At 38.0% G+C, this 27,381-nt stretch overlaps 1 protein-coding gene across 2 annotated transcripts in view; it reads right to left on the bottom strand.

Annotated features, from left to right (window-relative positions):
* The window catches only part of GCC2 (GRIP and coiled-coil domain containing 2), a 66,880-nt gene that overhangs the window by 12,936 nt on the left and 26,563 nt on the right, over positions 1 to 27,381 (bottom strand). For both annotated transcript variants that reach the window (XM_030310290.2, XM_030310289.1), the window contains exons 14-21: positions 13,866 to 13,966; positions 13,705 to 13,782; positions 12,892 to 13,029; positions 11,864 to 11,985; positions 9,870 to 10,046; positions 7,098 to 7,315; positions 5,228 to 5,422; positions 4,103 to 4,242 (exon numbers count right to left, since the gene is read on the bottom strand). In XM_030310290.2, coding sequence (XP_030166150.1) covers positions 4,103 to 4,242; positions 5,228 to 5,422; positions 7,098 to 7,315; positions 9,870 to 10,046; positions 11,864 to 11,985; positions 12,892 to 13,029; positions 13,705 to 13,782; positions 13,866 to 13,966 — 1,169 coding nt within the window. The remainder of the gene's footprint in view (positions 1 to 4,102; positions 4,243 to 5,227; positions 5,423 to 7,097; positions 7,316 to 9,869; positions 10,047 to 11,863; positions 11,986 to 12,891; positions 13,030 to 13,704; positions 13,783 to 13,865; positions 13,967 to 27,381) is intronic.

Raw genomic sequence — 27,381 nt, forward strand, 5'->3', positions numbered from 1 at the left:
TGGTCTGAAAATATGCACGGTATGATCTCCATCTTTTTGTACTTGTTGAGGGCTAATTTATGTCCTAGTATGTGGTCTATTCTGGAGAACGATCTATGTGCACTAGAGACAAATGTATATTCCACTGCTTTAGGATGAAATCTTCTGCATATATGTTAAGTCCATCTGGTCCAGTGTTTCATTCAAAGACATTGTTTCCTTGTTGGTTTTTTGATTAGATGATCTGTCTATTGCTGGAAGTGGGGGTGTTGAAGTCCCCTACTATTATGGTATTGTTATCAATGAGTTTTTTTGTTTGTGATTAATTGATTTATATATTTGGGTGTTTCCACAGTTGGCGCATAAATGTTTACAACTGTCAGGTCTTCTTGGTGGATAGACCCCTTAATTATGATATAATGCCCTTCTTCATCTCTTGTTATAGTCTTTATTTTAAAGTCTAGATTGTCTGATATAAGTATGGCTACTCTGGCTTTCTTTTATTGACCATTAGCATGACAGATGGTTCTCCATCCCCTTACTTTCAATCTGAAGGTATCTTTAGATTAAAGTGGGTCTCTTGTAAACAGCATATAGATGGATCTTGTTTTCTTACCCATTCTGTTACCCTATGTCTTTTGATTTGAGCATTTAGTCCATTGACGTTTAGAGTGAGTACTGAAAGATATGAATTTATTGCCATTATGTTGCTTGTGCTTGTAGAGTTGGGAGTTCCTGGTGGTGTTCTCTGGTCCTTTCTATCTTTGTTCCTTTTGGTCTTTATTTATTTTTTTGTCTTTTCTCTCTCAGGGTGTCCCCCCTTAAAATTTCTTCCAGGGCTGGTTTAGTAGTCACAAACTCCTTTAATTTTTGTTTGTCTGGGAAACTTTTAATCTGTCCTTCTATTTTGAATGACAGCCTTGCTGGATAAAGAGTTCTTGGCTGCATATTTTTTCTGATTCACCACATTGAATATATCCTGCCACTCCTTTCTGGCTTGCCAAGTTTCTGTGGACAGGTCTGTTTGTAGGTTAAGGACTTTTTTTCCTTTGCTGCTTTCATGATTCTCTCCTTGCCTGAGTATTTTGTGAATTTGACTATGATATGCCTTGATGATGGTTGGTTTTTTTAATCTAATGGGAGTCCTCTGTGCTTCCTGGATTTTTAAAAAAAAATTTTTTTTTTAACGTTTATTTATTTTTGAGACAGAGAGAGACAGAGCATGAACGGGGGAGGGGCAGAGAGAGAGGGAGACACAGAATTGGAAGCAGGCTCCAGGCTCTGAGCCATCAGCCCAGAGTCCCATGCGGGGCTCGAACTCATGGACCGTGAGATCGTGACCTGAGCTGAACTCGGACGCTTAACCAACTGAGCCACCCAGGCACCCCTGTGCTTCCTGGATTTTGATGTCTGTGTCTTCCCCAAGCTTAGGAAAGTTTTCTGCTATGATTTGCTCCCATAACCCTTCTACCTCTTTTTCTCTCTCTTCATCTTCTGGGACCCCTATGATTCTAACGTTGTTCCTTTTTAATGAGTCACTGATTTCTCTAATTCTTAAATTGTGCTCTTTTTCCTTAGTCTCCCTCTTTTTTTCTGCTTCATTATTCTCCATAAGTTTGTCCTCTATATCACTGATTCTCTGCTCTGTCTGATCCATCCTTGACGCCATGGCATCCATTCGAGATTTCAGCTCAGTTACAACATTTTTTATTTCATCCTGACTGGCTTTTACTTCTTTTATCTCTGCAGAAAGGGATTCTAATCTATTTTGGACTCCAGCTAGTATTCTTATTATTGTGATTCTAAATTCTGATTCAGACATCTTGCTTGTACCTGTGTTAGTTAAGCCTCTGTCATTTCTTCCTGCTCTTTCTTTTGGGGTGAATTCCTTTATTTCATCATTTTGAAGAGAAAAAAGGAATTAATGAGGTAAAAAAATTAAAATTAAAAAAATTAAAATTAAAAAAATATTAAAATTAAAAAATTAAACATGCGCACACACACCCACACACACCCACACACACACAACTCAAATAAGTGATGCTAGATCCTAAGTGTGTTTTAGTCTGGGTGTTGAAAGGGGCTTAATAGATCAGAGAAAAAGGGAAAGAAAGAAGGAAAAAAAGGAAATCTTTTGAAAATTTGAAGAAATGAATAGACTAAAGTAGAATAAAATGAAGTGATGGAAACAAAATAGAATTAGAAAAAATTCACATAAATGTAAAAAATATAATAGAAAAAAATTAAAGAAAAATATTCTCTATAAAAATTGAAAACAAAAATAAAGTTTTTCTCTTTCTGTATTCAAGAAGAAGAAATGAAAAAGAGAAAAAAGGAAAAGAAAAAAAAGGGAAAATTGAATAAATGGACCAGTGAACAGACTGAAATATGATAGAAACGACTTCATTTTTCTCTAGAAGTCCAACTATGAATAGCTTTAATAATATGAATAGCTTTAATAATAGCTTTAGTTTAGTCCATAAACTAAGCATATGGAGAGACTCATGTTCCTGAAGAGTGAGGTTGGCCTGGTTGGGTGGGGCTTAGTGTAACGGCTCATTCTTCACTAGATGGTGCTGCTTAGCTTACTGGGGTGGATTGGTGTGGCGCTTGTAGGTGTGTATGTGCATGTGCAAGACCGGTGATAATGGTGTCATCCAGCTACCCAGTCTCTCGTATCAGAACTCTGTTCTCCCTGATCAGCAATCACACACACATCCTTTGTCTTCAGTACCGTCCTTTGTCTTCGGCTCCCGTCCACTCCCCGGCTTTACACAGTCTGTGGCCATGCCCCAGGCAGAACCTCCCTCCTGAGTTTTATCTCACATGCGGCTGTTTTTCCCCACCCCTTACTTCTGAGGAACTGTGGCTTTGACCTGTTCTGTCCCTCTGCGGGAGGGTGTCACCAAGCAACGGCCAGGTGCTGGCTGCACCCAGGAACATTCGTGGGACTGCGCTGCTGCCCGTACCCAGGGACTGCGGCTAGGTGCCAGCCCACCCCAGAAAAAGTTCACGCAATTGGGTAGCAGCAGCGTTTTAGGGATTATGACAAATCACCACACACATTTGGCACCAGGCTTCACCCCCAGCAACCTTGTTCCAGAACCAGTAAATACGGTTGTTCTTCCAGGTCCACTGGGGCCTTTGCCTTTGGGGGAGTCACGGAGCCTCTACCAGGTGTCCTCCCAGCAGGGGAACTGCCTCTCCCATGTGGTCCAAAGACCCCCAGGCTTCACTCTGCTCCTGGGGATTCACCCTTCTCACCAGAGCATCGCCAGGTATTGTGTTGCAGAGCTTCAGACTCTGTACTTGCCCTGTTTATAGAGTCTTCATAGAGTTTAAACCCCTTCTTTTTCCTTTCTCCATTTTCAGTTGAGTCCCTGCAGCTGTTTCCACGGTTCTACTTTCTTTCCAGCTGCTTTTGGTGGGGGTGGGGGGTACTTTTCCCGTATTCTCCCCACCTCCATCCTCTCCACATGCAAAAACGGCTCCCTGCCCTCCACGGCTTCTCTCTTCCCCAGTTCACCTCTCTGTGCTGCGTACCTGCTGAATTTTGTGGTTCAGGTTGTGCAGATTGTTGTGTTAATCCTGTTTTCTAGGTGTGCAGGATGGTTTAGTGTTGATCTGGCTGTATCTCATGGACGTGAGACACAAGAAAAACTTCCATGCTGTTCCACCATCTTGGCTTCTCCCTTCTACTGTTGCTTTTAAATAGGAAAGCTTCCTATGCTACCTTCCTATCTCTACCCACAATTGTGATAAGTAGTTTAGGGCCATAAATATCAGCTGAATGATATGAATGAGAAGTGTCTACAGTTTATCTTTAGAACTTAAGGGCCCATACCTATTTGAGTTTTACATAAGCACATGTGGAACAATGACTTGTGAACCTACTCTAATCTATTTCTAAATCTATTATGGTTTCTTAGAAAAAGCAGGAATTAAAGTAGTCTTCCTATATATAACACATACCAAAGCAAGTAGTATTTCTCAGTTTCAGGAATGTAGTGTCATAAACAATCAAGATGTGATGGATGTGTCTCATCTGTGAGAGTAGGGGGTGCAGTCAAGAAAACCAATCTGGTACAAAGAGTATTTTCTGGGTGGCAGTGTTTGATCTTACCTTAATTTGCTCCATAAGGATTGCATTGGTTGCTTCTGTTTCCCGAAGCAGGACATTTAAGTGATCAGCGCTTTTTGTGGTAGAACTGAGCTTTTGAACCAATTCTTCTTTGGTAAATTCAGCATGCCATAGAGGAGGATCTGCAAGATGTTGTTCCAGTAATTAATTCTCAAAATCAGAGATTATAGATGAAGATTCTAAGTAAGAAATATATCTAAGTATGGATATTTTAGTTTGCAATATTACTCAGGTCCACTCTCTGTCATTCTTCTATTTAACATATCTCTGTTACATGTTGAATAGAACACTAATAAGGCAGAATCTCTGTTGTAAAGCATGTAATCTAACTGCATTCACGTTCTATGAACCCCAGTTCTAGAATTTGTAGACAGTTCGATCAGTTTCACTACTCACACTCCTCTATGTCCCAAGAGTTTATGTCATTTTACTTATAAACAAGGGGAGTAGTAACATTCACCAATCGTTTATATCATGGATGCTTGTAAGAATTTTATATGAAGTGGGTAGGTATCATTATTCAAATTTTATAGAGAAGGAACAGGCTCGAAGTTGACAAGGAATTTTGGCAGATCTGATTCTTGAGTCTGCTGCCAGTCTCTCATGATGCCTCCATGCCATTACTACTAACCTTGCCTGGAGGACTAACTGCAGTGACCATGGACACAAACAGTCCTTACTCTAGATCCTGAAACTTCAGTTAGAGGATAGAGTCTCTCTGAATTATGAACATTAATGTTCATGACAGGTAAGACTAACATGTACCAAAACTTTACCATATTTAAATACGTTTAGCACTACTAAGTCACCCAGAGGAATAAATGAAAGCTGTCAGTTTCTCAGAAGGGTGAGAGAATAGTTCATCCTACTTTCTAATACTACATAGCTTACAACCATCTATTTCTGGCTCAAGCTTAGAGCAGAACTAGCATTAAAAACAAACAAACAATTGCTTCATTCTGTAGAAGAGTCTTCCATTTGGGGTGGAACACTGAAAGAAATTTTCCTTGAGTAGTTAAAAAAAACAAGTATAACTTAAGGGTTAGGATTTATTAGACAAGACAACAGAGCTAAATAAGAATAACATACCCAAAGAGAGAGACCTACCAAGTTTAGTTTCAGGAGAATTAAGCAGTTGCTCTAAAGACTGTGTGTGAGTGCCAGAGGAAGATACAGACTCTGTGTCAGTTGTCTCCATTCCTTCTCCCTCCTCCCGGGTTATGGTGTACATGTCTGGTAGGGGAAGGTCTGTGCTTCTCCTTTCTCGAAGGTTCTTCAAAGGTTGGTGGGAAGAAGCTGGGCCTATTAAATTTTTTTTTTAAAAGTGTGAGATTGTTCGAAACCATGGATTCAGCATTCACTGAGATACACGATGAGATTAAAATGATCATAGGGATGTCAAATGGTATGATAGGGAATTTGAAGAACTAGAAGACAATAGGTGCATAAAGAATTTCTAAGCTAGCGGCTCCTGGGTGGCTCAGTCAGTTGGGCGTTTGACTTCGGCTCAGGTCATGATCTCGTGGTCCGTGAGTTCCAGCCCCGCATCGGGCTCTGGGCTGACAGCTCAGAGCCTGGAGCCTGTTTTGGATTCTGTGTCTCCCTCTCTCTCTGACCCTTCCCTGCTCATGCTCTGTCTCTCTCTGTCTCAAAAATAAATAAATGTTAAAAAAAATTTAAAAAAAAGAATTTCTGTCAGTACTAAAAATTTATTAAAATAGAAGTTATTGAACTTTTAATCACTTAAATAATTTCAACAGAAGCTATAAATTAATTGCTACCACCTAGATAAGATATACTATTAAATACTGTAATAGAGCTATACTGTTGCAAAATACTGGCAGAAATTCTAAAACTAGACTCTGTTTTTGAGGATTAGTTATTTCAGATAGCTGCATGCTTTCTGACACAACACTCTTGCTGAAATTTGCTGGACAGATATTCTTGTTTATTACTGCCTTACACCTTTACCTCTGCTGGTTCCTACCACTGCCTCTTCATATCTTCAGTGTTTAGCCAAAGAAAGGCCTAGGATCCAGGGCAGGGATCTATTACACTCCTCAGGCCAGGCTTTCCTGTTTGCTGATAATGAACACTTGCATAGATCTGTAAGATCTGTGAGGCACTTTCAAACACATTACTTTATTAATCCCAAGAAACCCAAAGGTCAGAGAAATTAAATGACTTTGTCCAAGGTATCATAGTAGGGTTAGGGGTAAGAATTCTAACCCAGATCTGTTAAATTCCAATTTCATTTATTTTCCATTCCATGAAGTTACCTCATTTCTTTCTTTCTTTTAAGGTTTATTTATTTTGAGAGAGAGAGAGAGAGAGAGAGAGAGAGAGAGAGAGAGAGAATATGCACATGAGCAGGGGAGGGGCAGAGACAGAGGGAGGGAGAGAGAATTCTAAGCAGGCTCCATGCTCAATCTCATGAACCATGAGATCATGACTGAGCCGAAATCAAGAGTCGGACACTTAATCAACTGAGCCACCAAGGCACCCATCTAATTAAGCAGAAATTTTAAAGGGAAGAAACTATATTGGCCAATTGATCCTACAAGTTCAATGTTGCCCAGTTGCTGTTAGTAAGCTGCTAACTCTCATAATCCTAATCACAAAACAGATACATTTGGTGATCAACAGTGGAGAACACCAGATTCAGTGAATACTGGAATTTGGATACATGTCATGAGACTGCAGGTTATGTCTGAGTGAGAGAACAGGAAATAGTGTTACACAGAGGGTACAAACACGTGAAAGTCAGTACTGTAAGAGGTGAGGAGGTGGCTATAAGTATAATCAACAAGGGTTCAAATGGTTCAAATATCTTCTCAGTAAGCTAATCCAAAATTCATTGGCACTGGCTTTCACCTGATACATTTTCTATTTTCTTATGAACTTGTGGAGAATGTATTTAAGTGACATAAATACATGAGAACATGAACAACCAATGTTTTCATGCATACACACATACTTCTTGTGGTCGGTTCACTCTTAAGCTGGAAAAGCTGAGCTTCCACTTTGGAGAGTTGCTGCTGTAAAGTTTCCATTGTCTTTCTGTGCTCTTCCTGCAAATGGCGCACTTGATCACGGAAGCTGCTGCGAAGGACCTCATTTTGGGACGTCAGTTGACTCACAGTCTGTGCATGTTCAGACTTTAGCATCATGTTCTCGGACTGTATTGAACACAACCTGAAGGGTGAGAGGAACTTACTTCATAGGAGATCTTTCAACTTGTCATGCTGACTCAGCTTTTCTCAACTGGGTTCTATTAGATCATTAGCCCTGAGATATTTACTAAATGTATGGATTAACTTGTAAAAGCATCTATAATGGTACTAGCTGTGCTAACCATCTGTGGACTTTGGCAGTCATCTAGTTCAAATCATTTCTGTGTTCTATAGTTCATGAGGAACCTCATTTGAGTAACCATGTTACAATGGTTCAGATGAGGAACTTCCTTCATCATTTATCAGAAAATAGGGTTAAATTTAGAGCATAATATAATTATATTTTAAATTGTCCCCCTTTCAAGTTATCTTATGTGGTAATAGGATTACTGTACCTTTTCTGTATTACCTTGGAAACACAAAAATGAATACTTTCTTTTGATTCATAAATAAAGCCTTAGGGAAAGCCTTATGGAAAGTTTTCTGAGCCATTCTGAGCCAAGTAATGCAAAACTCTGAAACACACAGACTTGGTTTATTACAGCTGTTTTAAGATCTTGCTGCACAGTAGAATCATTGGGTCCCTTGTTAAAAACATAGACATCTAGTTCTCATCCTAGAGCCACTGAATCAGAATGTCTGGAGGTGGTCCTAGAAATTGCCTACTTTTAGCAGTTTTGCATGCAATTTTTATGTTGTCAGCCTGATATTAGCCATGCAACTATAATTTGGGAACCACTATGTTTAATGGTTCACTCTTGATGTTTTATGTTTGGATTTGGTAAAAAAAAAAAAAAAAAGTTTTCTTTTAATGCAAGGGAGCCACAAGTACTCTCATAAAAATTCAAACAATATGGAACCAATTACAGAAAGAAGTGAGAGCCTTCTTTTATTCAATTCCACCCCCACAGTGTAAAATCCCAACTTCAGGCACAGACATTGTTAATGGTTCAACATGTAGCTTTCCAAGAGCTATTTCCTATGTGTTACACATATGCACACCATATACTTTTAAAACAAAATTTAGTGGCTAAAGGGTGACATACAATAAAAATATATGCTTCAGAAAAGGTTTCTTAATTGCCAAATTTATACTGATCAATGAATTCAGAAAATGCTAGTGTATATGTTACCCCTCAAGCCTGCTTTTTTCGTAAGCCTTTGTTTAAATAATATCTGCCACGAAAGTAAAGGAAGAATCATCGGCAGTCACAACAATTTTCTAAGGAAGATAATAGCTACATTTTAGAGCTAGGGTCAGGTTGGTAGTTTGCAGGTGGTATCAGTGACACTTCTGACTTTACCTAGTTAAAAGCTAGAAGCTTGAATCCCAACCTGGACCTGGAACAATTGTGCTGATGGAAGTTTACCATCCATCTCAGCTGTTATTGATGTGTTTATAGTAGCTGTACCCTCTGGGCAATGTAGTAGGTATTAGCTTCTCAGCCCAGTTATTCCTCTTGAGATGTTTTTACAATCTCATATAGAGAAAGTATGAATATTAAGATGTTTAAAAAAGAAGAGGATTTATAAAGAAAAGGCTATTTCTTCATACTGGGACACAGATAGTAACAATATTACTCTTAATATGTGTGAAGAAGGGGGTTAAGACCTCTAAAGATATCTCAAATGCTGTGAAGTTTCTAGGACTAAGAGTGCCTGACACATAGTAGGTACTGAAAAAATATTTATTGAAATTTAAAGGCATCATTTGCACTTTTATTTGTGTTAGCAATATATTTTGCAATAACTTTTCTAGAGTAAAGAATAAGTGTGGGAAATTTCTAATGTAAAGAGCAAGCAAGCATCACTATACTTAAGCTAATCTCATGGTAAACTCCGATGATAAGGAGCTAGAAAATCGGTAGATCTTCCTGGAAACTTTTGATTTACATGTTTAACTTATATAAATTACACTGCTAAAAGATTAGAAAGCCAATAAAATGAAGTTTTTGAGATTACCATAGATTAGGTAGGTATTAAAAGCATACCTGAGACATGTAAAGTATTCCAACATCCTTGATGAATGATGCTCAATGAAGAACTCTTTTCCTTAGTCTAAGATACAACAAATATTACCACCCAACTTCTTCATTAGGAATCCAAAGTTCCTTGTTCACAATAATCTACTCCTCCTGCCAGTACCCCTAAGGTCTACTGAAAGTACTGATTAACAGTAATAATATAACAAGTTGAAGACAGTTGCAAAGGTAAGTTGTATATTCCTTTTCAGCCAGCAGCTGTCTGAATGTTTTCTTCTCCAGAGAAAGAAAAATGCTTAGAATTTGAAACTTGAGTTGGAAAGTGGGTTTTTTTAAAAGAAACATTCTGGTCATGAAGGCCATAGGAGAGACAGAATATTGGATGAACAGATAAAGTTAATTGTTTTTTAAAAAAGTGAAGCATAAAAACAATAAAAAAGGAGGGCTTTAAGATAGGAAAACAAAGTTACCAAGCCTTTAGGAATATCTGTTTCTTATTTTCAATTTATCCCAAGGAGCAACACTTTAGGAGTTCTAGCAAGGAAATATTTTGCTGCCCAGTATAAACACTGTTAGTGCTGCTAGCAACCTTACTTTTCCCGGAGTTCTGCCTCTTTGGATACAGTTTCCTGCAGCATCTTGTTATGTCTTTCTAGCAGAGTGTCATGTTCAGACTGTAACATCTGAAGTTCGGATACATTGATCTGTAAGTTATTTTGGGTGTCCTGTAATTTGATTTTTAGTTGATCAATCAGCATTTCCAGGTGTTCTCTAAAACAGAAACAGTTTTACAAAAAATTTTGAAAGACGTAAACCTGGTTTCAAATAAATTTTACTTTAATCATTTCATCTTTTAATGTCATATTCTAGTTATTATTATGGACTATTTTAAGCGAAGTATAATTGGAAGAACTCAGTTATAGAATTCATTAGAGTCAGATTTTGTGTCTTAGGCAAATGCAGATTTACAAAAAAGGCTGTGAATTTATAAATTTCATATTCAAATGGAGAAGAGAGCATTGAATGGTATTAAAATAGCCCATTTTGTTATAGTGCTATGCTTTTAGTTAAAAAAAAATCAGGTCTAAGCTTAATTTCCTTAAAAAAAAAAAAAGCATTTAATGCATAAGAAAATAGAAGAAATGTAAAACATTTACATTAAAATAATTTGAATCCAAAATTCCAGAATGATCAAAAAAGGCTCTAGAGGTGCCTGGGTGCTCAGTTGGTTAAGAGTCCGACTTGATTTCGGCTCACGTCATGATCTCATGGTTCATGAGATCAAGCCCCATGTCGGGCTCTGCGCTGACAGTGCAGAGCCTGCTTGAGATTCTCTCTCTCCCTCTCTCTCTGCCCCTCCCCCACTCACACTCTCTCAGAATAAACACTAAAAAAAAAAAAAAAAGAACAGCACCAAAATTTTCAAAAAAGGCTCTTGCAGATGCTGACATTTTCATATTAAATGTGTCAATATTCAATTTCTGCTTTGAAATTTGAAAATGGGTTGACAGAGAAAATATCTCATTTTTCAGTCTATAGTTCCCATATTTAATAGATACTTAAATAAAAAGTAGCAAAAGTGTAAACATACAAACATTGCAGAATATTTAGTCCTAGAATAGTAAGAAGCAGATGTAAAATTGTTTTCAACACTGAATCTCTACTTATAAAACACATTTGCTGTAGAATACCTTGTTTAATATTCCTAGCATACCTTCAAATAATTTACAAAAGTGATCTTATGCTAGTTTTAAAGATGCTCATGCTCTGTCTCTCTCTCTCTGTCCCAAAAATAAATAAACGTTGAAAAAAAAAAAATTTAAAAAAAAAAAAAAAAAAAAAAAAAAAAAAAAAAAATATACTACAGAAACAAATAATTGACATGGTCATAAATTTAAAAAGAAAAATTTAATTCCAGACTAGAATTTAGTACTTAATTTAAAACTTTTTGAAATAAGTAAAATGTTTTAAAGAAATTTCTATTTAGCTTAATTAAATTTTAAATGTTTGTTTTTGAGAGAGAGAGAGATAGAGAGAGAGAGAGAGAGAGACCCAGAATCTGAAGCAGGCTCCAGGTCCTGAGCTGTCAGCACAGAGCCTGACACAGGGCTTGAACTCACGTACCATGAGATCATGACCTGAGCCAGAGTTGGACATCCAACTGACTTAGCCACTCAGGCACCCCTATTTAGCTTAATTAATGGTGGGTATATCAAGGAAGCATTTTTTTCCCTTCTATTTCTAAATTTTCAAAATGGGAAAAACTAATCATAATGTAACTTCAATGTCTGTATTTCTACTATGACCAGATCCTACTACAACAAGATGGCACTATTTAGTCTATACCTCAAAGACCATCTCCTCATTTCACTGCCCATATTACACAGTTTCTGAGTTTGTAACAGTGCCCTTGGTAGTGATATTTCCCTGCTGCTGCCTGGAGATAGTGAAGCCAAGACACCCTGCTCTCGTTGCATGTAAAATTCCACAGTCAAATGAAATCAGTCGGATTTTCAACATACTTGGTGGATGACCTATCTCAGGGGGAGGAAGGGAGAGCTGCATGTTTCTTTCAATTTTGACTTTACCTTTCTTGTTTAGCTCCCTCAGTTTCAGTCTGAGACACAGATTTATTTTTCTGTTGTTTTAGAACATTGTGAACGCGGACTTTGTAGTTCTCAAATTCAGAGGCTATAGTAGCTTGTTCTGCCTATGACATTTAAAAGAGAGAGAATAATTTTTCTATTGTGTTTTCTATTGTAACATAATCCTCTTATTTTCTTTCAGATTAATGACTTACAATGAAAACCTGTTTTAGAAAATGAATAAAATGGCTGACACTCTTTATCCCTTTGATTAACTTACCCTAAAAAGTGTGTTTCTGTTGGCCTTACACTTTTTAATTCTTTGAATGATATAATTTTGTTTGACAGGAGATGTTTCTACATGTTTTCCTCCCTGGTAGATTCATTGAGTACCCATAAATTTTGTAATGGCACTATTTTTGCCTTTGGAAACTTGGAAAGATTTTTACTTAAGATAGTCCCTCTTTTCATAAATACAAGAAAAATTAATTCAAAGAAATTAAGCTACTTGAACTTCAGATTTCTAAGGAGAGAGGGAAAAGTGAAATTCTAGGTCTTTCACTTTCCCAAGGTGATCTCCCATCACCCTTCTGCCAAAATTGCTTAGATGATAGCTGCACCTCTCACAAAGCTACTGTATTGAGTTTGTTTTGTATGCTGAAGAAAGCAGGCCCTCAGAGCCATTCTAGTAGAATGTTATTTTATAATCATTTGGCCCTCAGAAGCAACTATATGTTTTTTAGATTATAAAATTTAAAGAAAGTAACTCTTACATACAGAAATTGCAAAACAAGGTTAAAATGGAAACATGTACCTATGTCTTCCCTTTTAACAACAACAAAAAAAAAGGTTATGCACATGACAGGATTGGGATGGGGTTGGGGTTAGAGTCAGATGAGCTGCACCGAGTTTTCCTCTAGTAAGTGCTCTTAAATAACAGCAAACACTAAAAGGCCAGACCACAGCCCTCCCGTGAACTGCTTGCTAGGTGATAACAACACCTGTCGTCTGTGTCCATGTGAAGCATGTACCTTGGCAGCGTGGCATTCTTCTTGAAGGGCTGTCACTTTTTGCTGGTATGCACTCAATGTGCGCTGGTGCTGGTCTGCAGAGGTCTTCAGCTGTTCATGAACTTTATGTTTCTCAGAGGTTATGTCAGCCAGCTGAATCTGGGACAAAACCTTTCAATTAAGCTCTAGCAAATTGGATCTTCACTAATTAAAGATGTTCCTTTAAATAAACTTGAGTTTTGGATCATGAGTATGTATAAGGTATAAAACTAAATAGAATTTAAAATATCTATTATTATTAAAAGAGTAAAGGCAATATAATAGAACATTTCCCCAATAAATTCAGTTTTCCTTAAAATCAATCATGAAAAATCATAAATTCCAGACTACTTGTTATAGTTCAATGTTTAATTGAATATATCAAGATATTATATAAATTATAAAAATATATATAATAATGGAAATATACATACATATGTATACAATATAAACATATGAAACCATTTTATAAACTGATTCTTGTGACTGCACTATCATTTAGAAAGCTCAGATACAGCTCTGGGGCTGTGTTGATTTTGTGTTGCACTATTCTTAGTGCATTAAGGATTTTCAAATACATGAAGAGAATCTAGCTTAAGCTAAATGGGATACTCCAGTTATATGCCATACCTGGCTTACTGCTTCTACTTTTTCAAAATGTTGAGGAAGGATATTGGGGGGAGGGGGTGGAAATGTGTGTGGGTATATAAATATATGTACATAAGGATATTTAGAAAAATCCCTACATGGTACCTTACTTCTTTTGTAAATCCTCAGAAGTAAAAAGAATCTTACTTTATAGACTTCTACTTGCTGCTGGCTTGCCTCCAGCTCACCCTTTAAAGATGCTTGAAGTATTAAGTGATCAGTTTCCTAAAGAATAAGAATCCTGGTTATATTTAGAAAAGAAGGGATTTATAGATAAACTGAAATATGAAAATGGGAAATTAACATACTGCTTGCTTTGAATCTGCCAGTTCTTTTTTGGTTTTCACAAGCAACTGCTTGATTTTGGTATTCTTTTCCTCAGATTGTTGCACTGAAGACTGTAGTGAAGCTAGCAAAGGAAATAATTTCAGAAGAGGTTGAACAATTTTTATGAATGACTTTAAATAAAGAAATGACAAGTCTTTTCTTTGTATTAACCCATATTTAAAAGAAACTTGTCTTAGCCTTTTATTATGGAACATTTCAAATATACACGACAGCAGTGCCAACAGTGTAATAAACTCCTGGCACCCCTCTCTCAGCTTTAACAATTACCAATACATGGCCAATCTTATTTCACCCAGAACAGGAATCTGGTCTGCAAGCTAAAATCTGGCTGCTGCCTGTTTTGTAAAGAGTTTTATTAGTACACAGTCAAGTTCATTTATTTACATATTGTTCACATTTGCTTTAGTACAACAATGACAAACTTACTAATGGCGATAGAGATATGATATGACCTGTAAAGGCTAAAATATTTACTGTGTGGCCCTTGAAAGAAAAAGTTTGCCAGCCACTAACCTATACCCTTACCTATTCCTTATGCCCTCACTGGTTTTTGGGTGATTGTTTTTGTTTTTTGTTTTTTTGGTTCTTCACAAGAAATCCATTGAACTGTAAATATTTCAGTATACATCTCTTAAAATAAAGTTATATACTTAGTGTATAACTAAAAGATAAAAGCTTTACTTTTAAGAAGTACCTCAAAAGAGGTGCCATGTATTTCCAATTCTATCACAGCAGAGGCACATACCTGGTTGTCTGTTTTTGTGGTACTAATTGTTTTATGGAATGGGACTGTCAGTGACAGTTCACTAAGGAACAAATAAAACATGATAAAAACAAAAAACTTTTATGCTAACAGAGGTAAAAAAAAATCATATAGGAATAAGTGGATTTACTGTCTAGATCACAGGTGCCCAACTACAACCAGCAGGCCAAATCTGGCCACAGCCTGTTATGAAAGAGACGAAGAGTGTATGATAGAGACCACGTAGCCTGTGAAGCCATGGAGACTGACTTGCTGGTCCTTCAAGAAACAGTGTGCTGGACACCTGGTCTAAGCCAATTACATGGGCACTATGTAATTGTGCTACTAAAGTATATTATAATCAATGATTAACTTTATGTAGTTGTACTACATGTAAATATGAACACATATACTTTAAGAATATATCTTAACTATGACTTTTTATAAGTCTAATTTAGTTAACTTCTGGCAACTATTTGCTCAGTTTTGAAAAGCATTTTCTAAAGCACAAATTACATATAAAACCTTTGTTAAGTGCTTCAGGAATTATGATAAGATACAGTAAGTTCCTGAGCTCAAACCGTCTAAAAATGAAATTGGGGGATAACATTTCACATGATAACATAAAGCAAGATATAAATGTATGAAAGAAATACAAAAGGCTACAGAGATCCACAGGAGCCAAAGGTTATATAAAGTTTGCACAGGACAAAAAAAATTCATAGAATAGGAAACACTGAAGATTAGGAAGGATTCCCAAACGTGGGCATGATGGCGGGAGTGCGAGGGCATGAAAGGAGATTTCCTTTAGATATGAGATATACAGTTACAGAGTGGGGATAAATGTTGGAGGGGTTTCAGATTAAGATGTGTGTTGCTAATTTATTAAGCAACCTCCCCCCCCCCCCCCGCCCCCAGAACATTGTCTGGACGTTTTATCTCTTTCCTACTCTACCACATCTCCTTACCCAGCCTTCCAAGGCCCTTCCTGCCATTAGCCTGGCGGCTTTTGGCAGATTCTACACCATTCCATTTAATCCAATATGTTGGCAGACCAATCTTCCCCCACTGTCTTTAAAAAGGGCCCCAATACATTCTTCAGGTACTTCATGAACTGGATCAAAAATGTCTTCCTAATCATACCTCACTTCTCCCTGGCAGGTCAAGTCTTTCACTCCAACTGATCAAGACTTCCAAAATTATGTTACTTCTTTTAACTTTTGCTTGTACCATGGCTACATAAAGGAATACGCTTTCCCTGTCTGCTTTTTCTCTCTAAACCTTACCTTCAGGACTCACCTTGAGGCCCAACTTGCAATTGTTTCAGTCTACAGAATCTCTCTCCTCTGAACTCTAGTACTCACTTCCTGTACCACTTATTTCTATACTTATTTATTGAATGAATATCTTTTTTTTAGTTTTTCCAAGGTATCAATCAATCTTCTCTTTCAGTTTAGTTGATGATCAAACATACACGTAATAACTAATTCATAAAACCAAATGTTTGTAGAAGGAAGATGGCGGCGTAGGAGGATGCTGGGCTCACCGTGTCCTGCTGGTCAATTAGATTCCACCTACACCTGCCTAAATAACGCAGAAAACCGCCAGAAGACGGGCAGAACGGAGTCTCCGGAGCCAAGCGCAGACGAGAGGCCCACGGAAGAGGGTAGGAAGGGCGGCGAGGTGAAGCCCGCTACACGGACTGGCAGGAGGGAGCCGGGGCGGAGGGGAACCCGTCGGCCAAGCAGAGGCACTGAGTCTGGCTTGCAAAAGCGGAGGGGCCAGACAGAGTGTGTTCAGACAGCAAGTGGGACTTAGCATCTGATCGGAGAGCCAGAGGGCTGGAGGACAACAGGAGGTAGAGTTGCTGAGCCCCGGACAACAGAGCTCAGCTTGGCTGGGAACAGAGGCGCTGCCAGTGCCATCTCCCTTCCCATCCCCCAGCTAAAATCCCAAAGGGAACCAGTTCCTGCCAGGGAACTTGCTTGCACCTGGCAAACACCCAACGTTGTGCTTCTGCGGATCCATCCGTCCGGCAGCAGGTCTGACTCCCTCCGGTGCCGCAGGGCCCCAACTGAAGCAGATCACCGAAGGATAAGCGAGCTGAGCCTGCCCCTCCCGCCCCTGTACACCTTGCCAAACCACTCCAGCTAATACACCAGATCCCCAGCACCACAAGCCTGGCAGTGTGCAAGTAGCCCAGACGGGCCACACCACCCCACAGTGAATCCCACCCCTAGGAGAGGGGAAGAGAAGGTACACACCAGTCTGACTGTGGCCCCAGTGGTGGGCAGGGGGCAGACATTAGGTCTGACTGCAGCCCCGCCCACCAAATCCAGTTATTCAAGACAGCACAGGGGAAGTGCCCTGCAGTTCCTCACCACTCCAGGGACTATCCAAAATGACCAAATGGAAGAATTCCCCTCAAAAGAATCTCCAGGAAATAACAACAGCTAATGAACTGATCAAAAAGAATTTAAACAATATAACAGAAAGTGAATTTAGAATAACAGTCATGAAATTAATCGCTGAGCTTGAAAATAGTATAGAGGACAGCAGAAAATCTATTGCTACAGAGATCAAGGGACTAAAGAATAGTCAGGAGGAGCTAAAAAATGCTATAAACGAGCTGCGAAATAAAATGGAAACGACCACGGCTCGGATTGAAGAGGCAGAGGAGAGAATAGGTGAACTAGAAGATAAAATTATGGAAAAAGAGGAAGCTGAGAAAAAGAGAGATAAAAAAATCCAGATGTATGAGGGGAAAATTAGAGAACTAAGTGATGCACTAAAGAGAAATAATCTACACATAACTGGTATTCCAGAGGAGGAAGAGAGAGGGAAAGGTGCTGAAGGTGTACTTGAAAAAATAATACCTGAGGGGCGCCTGGGTGGCGCAGTCGGTTAAGCGTCCGACTTCAGCCAGGTCACGATCTCGCGGTCCGTGAGTTCAAGCCCCGCGTCAGGCTCCGGGCTGATGGCTCGGAGCCTGGAGCCTGTTTCCGATTCTGTGTCTCCCTCTCTCTCTGCCCCTCCCCCGTTCATGTTCTGTCTCTCTCTGTCCCAAAAATAAATAAACATTGAAAAAAAAAAAAAAAGAAAAAAAAAAATAATAACTGAGAACTTCCCTGATCTGGGAAAGGAAAAAGACATTGAAATCCAAGAGGCACAGAGAACTCCCTTCAGACGTAACTTGTATCGATCTTCTGCACGACATATCATAGTGAAACTGGCAAAATACAAGGATAAAGAGAAAATTCTGAAAGCAGCGAGGGAAAAATGTGCCCTAACATATAAAGGGAAACCGATAAGACTTGGGACGGATCTCTCTTCTGAAACTTGGCAGGCCAGAAAGGAATGGCAGGAGATCTTCAATGTGAAGAACAGAAAAAATATGCAGCCAAGAATCCTTTATGCAGCAAATCTGTCATTTAGAATAGAAGGAGAGATAAAGGTCTTCCCAAACAAACAAAAACTGCAGGAATTCATCACCACTAAACCAGCCCTACAAGAGATCCTAAGGGGGATCCTGTGAGACAAGGTACCAGAGACATCACTACAAGCATAAAACACACGGACATCACAATGACACTAAACCCATATCTTTCTATAATAACACTGAATATAAATGGACTAAATGTGCCAACCAAAAGACATAGGGTATCAGAATGGATAAAAAAACAAGACCCATCTATTTGCTGTCTACAAAAGACTCATTTTAGACCTGAGGACACCTTCAGATTGAGAGTGAGGGGATGGAGAACTATTTATCACGCTACTGGAAGTCAAAAGAAAGCTGGAGTAGCCATACTTATATCAGACAAACTAGACTTTAAATTAAAGGCTGTCACAACAGATGAAGAAGAGCATTATATAATAATTACAGGGTCTATCCATCAGGAAGAGCTAACAATTATAAATGTCTGTGCACCGAATATGGGAGCCCCCCAAAAAATAAAACAATTACTCATAAACATAAGCAACCTTATTGATAACAATGTGGTAACTGCAGGGGACTTTAACACTCCACTTACAGAAATGGAAAGATCATCTAGACACACGGTCAATAAAGAAACGAGGGCCCTGAATGATAATTGGATCAGATGGACTTGACAGATATATTTAGAACTCTGCATCCCAAAGCAACAGAATATACTTTCTTCTCGAGTGCACATGGAACATTCTCCAAGATAGATCACATACTGGGTCACAAAACAGCCCTTCATAAGTATACAAGAATTGAGATCATACCATGCACACTTTCAGACCACAATGCTATGAAGCTTGAAATCAACCCCAGGAAAAAGTCTGGAAAACCTCCAAAAGCATGGAGGTTAAGGAACACCCTACTAAAGAATGAGTGGGTCAACCAGGCAATTAGAGAAGAAATTTAAAAATATATGGAAACACATGAAAATGAAAATACAACAATCCAAACGCTTTGGGATGCAGCGAAGGCAGTCCTGAGAGGAAAATACATTGCAATCCAGGCCTATCTCAAGAAACAAGAAAAATCCCAAGTACAAAATCTAACAGCACACCTAAAGGAAATAGAAGCAGAACAGCAAAGACAGCCTAAACCCAGCAGAAGAAGAGAAATAATAAAGATCAGAGCAGAAATAAACAATATAGAATCTAAAAAACCTGTAGAGCAGATCAACGAAACCAAGAGTTGGTTTTTTGAAAAAATAAACAAAATTGATAAACCTCTAGCCAGACTTCTCAAAAAGAAAAGGGAGATGACCCAAATAGATAAAATCATGAATAAAAATGGAATTATTACAACCAGTCCCTCAGAGATACAAACAATTATCAGGGAATACTATGAAAAATTATATGCCAACAAACTGGACAACCTGGAAGAAATGGACAAATTCCTAAACACCCACACACTTCCAAAACTCAATCAGGAGGAAATAGAAAGCTTGAACAGACCCATAGCCAGTGAAGAAATTGAATCAGTCATCAAAAATCTCCCAACAAATAAGAGTCCAGGACCAGTTGGCTTTCCAGGGGAGTTCTACCAGACATTTAAAGCAGAGATAATACCTATCCTCTTAAGCTATTCCAAAAAATAGAAAGGGAAGGAAAACTTCCAGACTCATTCTATGAAGCCAGTATTACTTTGATTCCTAAACCAGAGACCCAGTAAAAAAAAAGAGAACTACAGGCCAATATCCCTGATGAATATGGATGCAAAAATTCTCAGTAAGATACTAGCAACTAGAATTCAACAGCATATAAAAAGAATTATGCACCATGATCAAGTGGGATTCATTCCTGGGATGCAGGGCTGGTTCAACATTCGCAAATCAATCAACGTGACACATCACATTAATAAAAGAAAAGATAAGAACCATATGATCCTGTCAATCGATGCAGAAAGGCAGTTGACAAAATTCAGCATCCTTTCTTAATAAAAACCCTTCAGAAAGTCGAGATAGAAGGAACATACTTAAACATCATAAAAAACATCATAAAAGCCATCATAAAAGCCATTTATGAAAAGCCCACAGCTAACATCATCCTCAATGGGGAAAAACTGAGAGCTTTTTCCCTGAGATCAGGAACACAACAGGAATGTCCACTCTCACCGCTGTTGTTTAACATAGTGTTGGAAGTTCTAGCATCAGCAATCAGACAACAAAAGGAAATCAAAGGCATCAAAATTGGCAAAGATGAAGTCAAGCTTTCACTTTTTGCAGATGACATGATATTATACATGGAAAATCTGATAGACTCCACCAGAAGTCTGCTAGAACTGATACATGAATTCAGCAAAGTTGCAGGATACAAAATCAATGTACAGAAATCAGCTGCATTCTTATACACTAATAATGAAGCAACAGAAAGACAAATAAACTGATCCCATTTACAATTGTACCAAGAAGCATAAAATACCTAGGGATAAATGTAACCAAAGATGTAAAAGATCTGTATGCTGAAAACTATAGAAGGCTTATGAAGGAAATTGAAGAAGATATAAAGAAATGGAAAAACATTCCGTGCTCATGGATTGGAAGAATAAATATTGTCAAAATGTCAATACTACCCAAAGCTATCTACACATTCAATGCAATCCCAATCAAAATTGCACCAGCATTCTTCTCGAAACTAGAACAAGCAATCCTAAAATTCATATGGTACCACAAAAGGCCCTGAATAGCCAAAGTAATTTTGAAGAAGAAGACCGAAGCAGGAGGCATCACAATCCCAGACTTTAGCCTCTACTACAAAGCTGTCATCATCAAGACAGCATGGTATTGGCACAAAAACAGACACATAGACCAATGGAATAGAATAGAAACCCCAGAACTAGACCCACAAACGTATGGCCAACTAATCTTTGACAAAGCAGGAAAGAACATCCAATGGAAAAAAGTCTCTTTAACAAATGGTGCTGGGAGAACTGGACAGCAACATGCAGAAGATTGAAACTAGACCATTTCTCACATCATTCACAAAAATAAACTCAAAATGGATAAAGGACCTGAATGTGAGACAGGAAACCATCAAAACCCTAGAGGAGAAAGCAGGAAAAGACCTCTCTGACCTCAGCCGTAGCAATCTCTTACTTGACACATCTCTAAAGGCAAGGGAATTAAAAGCAAAAATGAACTACTGGGACCTTATGAAGATAAAAAGCTTCTGCACAGCAAAGGAAACAACCAACAAAACTAAAAGGCAACCAACGGAATGGGAAAAGATATTTGCAAATGACATATCAGACAAAGGGCTAGTATCCAAAATCTATAAAGAGCTCACCAAACTCCACACCCGAAAAACAAATAATCCAGTGAAGAAATGGGCAGAAAACATGAATAGACACTTCTCTAAAGAAGACATCCAGATGGCCAACAGGCACATGAAAAGATGCTCAACGTTGCTCCTCATCAGGGAAATACAAATCAAAACCACACTCAGATATCACCTCACGCCAGTCAGAATGGCCAAAATGAACAAATCAGGAGACTATAGATGCTGGAGAGGATGTAGAGAAAGGGAAACCCTCTTGCACTGTTGGTGGGAATGCAAATTGGTGCAGCCACTCTGGAAAACAGTGTGGAGGTTCCTCAAAAAATTAAAAATAGACCTACCCTATGACCCAGCAATAGCACTGCTAGGAATTTACCCAAGGGATACAGGAGTACTGATGCATAGGGGCACTTGTACCCCAATGTTCATAGCAGCACTCTCAACAATAGCCAAATTATGGAAAGAGCCTAAATGTCCATCAACTGATGAATGAATAAAGAAATAGTGGTTTATATACACAATGGAGTACTAGGTGGCAATGAGAAAGAATGAAATATGTCCCTTTGTAGCAACGTGGATGGAACTGGAGAGTGTTATGCTAAGTGAAATAAGCCATACAGAGAAAGACAGATACCATATGTTTTCACTCTTATGTGGATTCTGAGAAACCTATCAGAAACCTATGGTGGAGGGGAAGGAAAAAAAAAAAAAAGAGGTTAGAGTGGGAGACAGCCAAAGCATAAGAGACTCTTAAAAACTGAGAAGAAACTGAGGGTTGATGGGGGGGTGGGAGAGAGGGGAGGGTGGTGATGGGTATTGAGGAGGGCACCTTTTGGGATGAGCACTGGGTGTTGTATGGAAACCAATTTGACAATAAATTTCATATATTGAAAAAAAACAACAACAAAAGAACCCCAAATGTTTTATTGAAGGAATATAATCTAGAGTTCTACCATTCAATGCACCAAGAACACAGTTGGAAAATATGGTATGTACATAAGAAGAGATACATGCATAGTGAATTGTCTGGAAACTCTGCAGTCGTTTCGATTATCTGAATATGTTATTTTTTCCCCCCTGGATGCAGGCAGATATCAGAACTCTGCATATGTGGCTTCATTCCTTTGTTTATTCATGGAATCACGTTTATTCAGCTATGATTTTGCTACAGGTTGAATGAAGTACCCATTATGAAACATTCATGGGAGATTTGTTACTTTATTTATTGTGGGGATGCCATTGAAAATACAAACCTGGATTATCTGGATTATCCGTGGTTTCTGTTAAAAGTAAATATAAAATGGATACTGGGTTTGAAAATTCCCCGAGCAAACAAAACCATTTAAGTCATATAACTGAAACTTATTTAGCTTATTGTGCAAAACAAGTGAACTTGTCATCTGGGAACCCCCATTGTAATAACCAATCATTGTAAAGGTTAAATTTACTTATTTTCACTTTACAAGCCTATCCTGTAAGGTAATACCCCTGGGCTATCAGTCTCTGAATTTGAAAACTCCCATTTTGTGAAATGTTCTTATATGCACACGAGATTCTTACTAAATATTATTTATTGATTTGGTGGTTTTAATTTTTGCTATTTCTGGATGTTTGACATTCCTAAGGTAGCATTAGCTTCAAAATCACATATAAGACTATTGAAAACACTGATTTTATTAAAAAAACCTTTTTTTTTACATTTATTTTTATTTTTGAGAGACAGAGGGCAAATAGGGGAGGGGAAGAGAGAGAGAAAGATACAGAATCAGAAGCAGGCTCTGAGCTATCAGCACAGGCCCCAACGGGGGGTTTGAACCCACAATCATGAGACCATGACCTGAGGTAAAGTCAGACGCTCAACCAACTAAGCCACCCAGGTACGCCTGGAAAACACAGATTTTAATGCCCCACACTTTAAGATTCTGATTCTTTACATCTGTGCCTGGGATTTCCAAAAAGCTCTCCAATACTGTGTGATATTCAAGTTACGTTTAGGACCATTCAAGTTATGGTCTGGGGCCACATAACACAGTGTTTCTTTCATAAAAATGTCTTTAAAGAAAATTTTTTTTTTCATTTATTTTTCATGGACAGAGAGACAGAGCACAAGTGGGGGAGGGGCAGAGAGAGGAGACACAGAATCCAAAGCAGGCTTCAGGCTCTGAGCTGTCAGTACAAAGCCCAATGCAGGGCTTGAACACACAAACCGTGAGGTCATGACCTGAGCCGAGGTTGGATGCTTAACCAATTGAGCCACCCAGGCACCCGCTTTTATAAAAATGTCTTAAAAAAAGTTCTCTCACACATCTTAGTACCAGGAAAAGCTATGTTTCTGGCAATTATCACATTTGTTTTAATATTGTGGCTATTATAAACCCTGTACCTGAGAATGTTTCTGTCTTTGTATGGCTTCTGGGAAACTCCAAGCCAATTTATGGAGACCAAAGTGATACCAAAAGCACACAGAACATACACTTTATGTCTTGATCTTATGTCTGACTTTACTGTATAGTCCTATATCTCAACATTTGCTTTTATCTCAATTCCTCATCATTTATATATGTGAAATATTGTACGGTAGTATCTTTGCAGCCACCTCAAGTCATTTTATGGGACTTCTGCTTCTTGTCATGTGGGAGTAACAAGTCTTAGACTTACTTTCCACCGTAATCAATTAGAAAACTGAACAAAATATATGAAAAAAAATCCTGCTTTCTGACATTAGACAATAAGCACTATAGATAGAGCTGTGATCCCTGAGAGAAGGTAAACAAGGTGAGCCCTATTACAGTCCCAGCTTTCGGTAAGTAGGCAATTTCTAGACTGTGGTACAGAAAGGGACTCCCAAACAGAGCAGTGGTCTTGTTGAGATTCAAAGAACAATAGCTTTGGAAAGAACAGTGAATAGGGAACTATAATTGGAACAATTCCCAGGGCTCACAAAGGGCTATAAATTGTTCCAACCAGCCAGAGTAAAGAGACTTTGTTTAATACATAGGCACTCAGTAGACATCAGAAGATCCCTATTTTAGTAGAGAGGCTGAACTAAATCTGTATGAAAGTGCTCTCTACACTTGTCCTAAAAAATAAAAAAGAAGGAAAAACAAGCCACAAAAGAATAAAACTGATCTATAAATGCCTGCCAAAGTTTAACTCTGTAAGTGAATACAAAAAATCTAGCACTCAACATGTAAAATTCACATCCAATTAAAAAATTATTTCCCATCCAAAGAAGCAGGGAATTACTGATAACAGGAGAAAAAAATTCAATCAATAGATTTAGAACAATAAATCACAGAATATGCTTAAAGACTGGAAGGAAAATATAATGAAGAGATAAATGGAAAACAGGAACAAAAAAAAACACAAATGGAATTTCTGGAGATGAAAAATATAATACCTCAAGAAAATATCACTGGATGGTAATAAAATATTAGACTCTGGAGATGAGAGAATTTAAAAATTACTTACTAATAGAAACAACTAGAATAGAAACTATATTATATTTAATAATAGAAAGTATCCAAAAAGAAGCTCAGAAAGTGAAAAAAGAATAGAAAAAATGAACAAACTATCACTAATCTATGGTGATATATCAAGTGGTCAAATGTGTGTAATTGGAGTCTCAGGGGAAAAAAGAAGGAGGATTTAAACAAGAAAGAATAAAGTAAACAATGGCCAAAAATATGATCAACTTGAAAAAAAAACTAGAAAATCTAAATACAGCAAAGAAATGCAAAAAACCACAAGCAGGATATAAACAGGGAAAGAAAACATAACAAGGCACATCATAAAATTCTATACCCAGCAGAACTATCTTTCAAAAATGAAGGCATTCTCCCCTCAAAATGACGAAACGAAGGAATTCATCCCAAAAGAAAGAGGAGGAAGAAATGACAGGAAGGGGCTTAACTAACACAGATACAAGCAAGATGTCTGAATCAGAATTAGAATCATGAAATAAGAATACTAGCTGGAGTCCAAAATAGATTAGAATCCCTTTCTGCAGAGATAAAAGAAGTAAAAGCCAGTCAGGATGAAATAAAAAATGTTGTAACTGAGCTGAAATCGTGAATGGATGCCATGGCGTCAAGGATGGATCAGACAGAGCAGAGAATAAGTGATATAGAGGACAAACTTATGGAGAATAATGAAGCAGAAAAAAAGAGGGAGACTAAGGAAAAAGAGCACAATTTAAGAATTAGAGAAATCAGTGACTCATTAAAAAGGAACAACGTTAGAATCATAGGGGTCCCAGAAGATGAAGAGAGAGAAAAAGAGGTAGAAGGGTTATGGGAGCAAATCATAGCAGAAAACTTTCCTAAGCTGGGGGAAGACACAGACATCAAAATCTAGGAAGCACAGAGGACTCCCATTAGATTAAAAAAAACCCAACTGTCAACAAGGCCTATCATAGTCAAATTCACAAAATACTCAGGCAAGGAGAGAATCATGAAAGTAGCAAAGGAAAAAAAGTTCTTAACCTACAAGGGAAGACAAATCAGATTTGCAGCAGACTTGTCCACAGAAACTTGGCAAGCCAGAAAGGAGTGGCAGGATATATTCAATGTGGTGAATCAGAAAAAATATGCAGCCAAGAACTCTTTATCCAGCAAGGCTGTCATTCAAAATAGAAGGACAGATTAAAAGTTTCCCAAACAAAAATTAAAGGAGTTCATGACCACTACACCAGTCCTGCAAGAAATTTTAAGGGGGGTTCCCTGAGGGAGAAAAGACTAAATAAATAAGTAAGTAAGTAAGTAAATAAATAAATAAATAAAATAAAGACCAAAAGGAACAAAGACTAGAAAGAACCAAAGAACACCAGCAGAAACTCCAACTCTACAAGTAACATAATGGTAATAAATTCATATCTTTCATTGCTCACTGTAAATTAATGTATTAAATGCTCCAATCAAAAGACATAGGGTGACAGAATGGACAAAGAAACAAGATCCATCTATATGCTGTTTACAAGACACCCACTTTAATCTAAAGACACCTTCAGATTGAAAGTGAGGGGATGGAGAACCATCTATCATGCTAATGGTCAATAAAAGAAAGCCAGAGTAGCCATATTTATATCAGACAATCTAGACTTTAAAATAAAGACTGCAACAAGAGATGAAGAAGGGCATTTTACCATAATTAAGGGGTCTATCCACCAAGAAGACCTGACAATTGTAAACATTTATGCACCAACTGTGGAAACACCCAAGCATATAAATCAATTAGTCACAAACATAAAAAACTCATTGATAACAATACCGTAATAGTAGGGGACTTCAACACCCCCACTTCCAGCAATAGACAGATCATCTAATCAAAAAACCAACAAGGAAACAATGTCTTTGAATGAAACACTGGACCAGATGGACTTAACAGATATATGCAGAAGATTTCATCCTAAAGCAGCGGAATATACATTCTTCTCTAGTGCACATGGATCGTTCTCCAGAACAGACCACATATCGGGACACAAATCAGCCCTCAACAAGTACAAAAAGATCGAGATCATACTGTGCATATTTCAGACCACAATGCTATGAAACTTGAAATCAACAGTCAGTAAAACTAAAAGGCAACCGATGGAATGGGAGAAAATATTTGCAAACGACATATCAGATAAAGGGTTATTATCCAAAATCTATAAAGAACTTATCAAACTCAACACCCAAAAAACAAATAATCCAGTGAAGAAAAGGGCAACAGACATGAATAGACACTTATCCAAGGAAGACATCTAGATGGCCAACTGACACATGAAAAATGCTCAACATCACTCATCTTCAGGAAATACAAATCAAAACCACAATGAGATACCACCTCACATCAGTCAGAATGGCTATAATTAATAACTCAGGCAACAACAGATGTTGGCGAAGATGTAGAGAAAGAGGAACCCTATTGCACTGCTGGTGGGAATGCAAACTGGTGCAGCCACTCTGGAAACAGTATGGAGTTTCCTCAAAAAAGTA

The sequence above is a fragment of the Lynx canadensis genome, chromosome A3, assembly GCF_007474595.2.
Source record: "Lynx canadensis isolate LIC74 chromosome A3, mLynCan4.pri.v2, whole genome shotgun sequence".
Taxonomy (NCBI): domain Eukaryota; kingdom Metazoa; phylum Chordata; class Mammalia; order Carnivora; family Felidae; genus Lynx; species Lynx canadensis.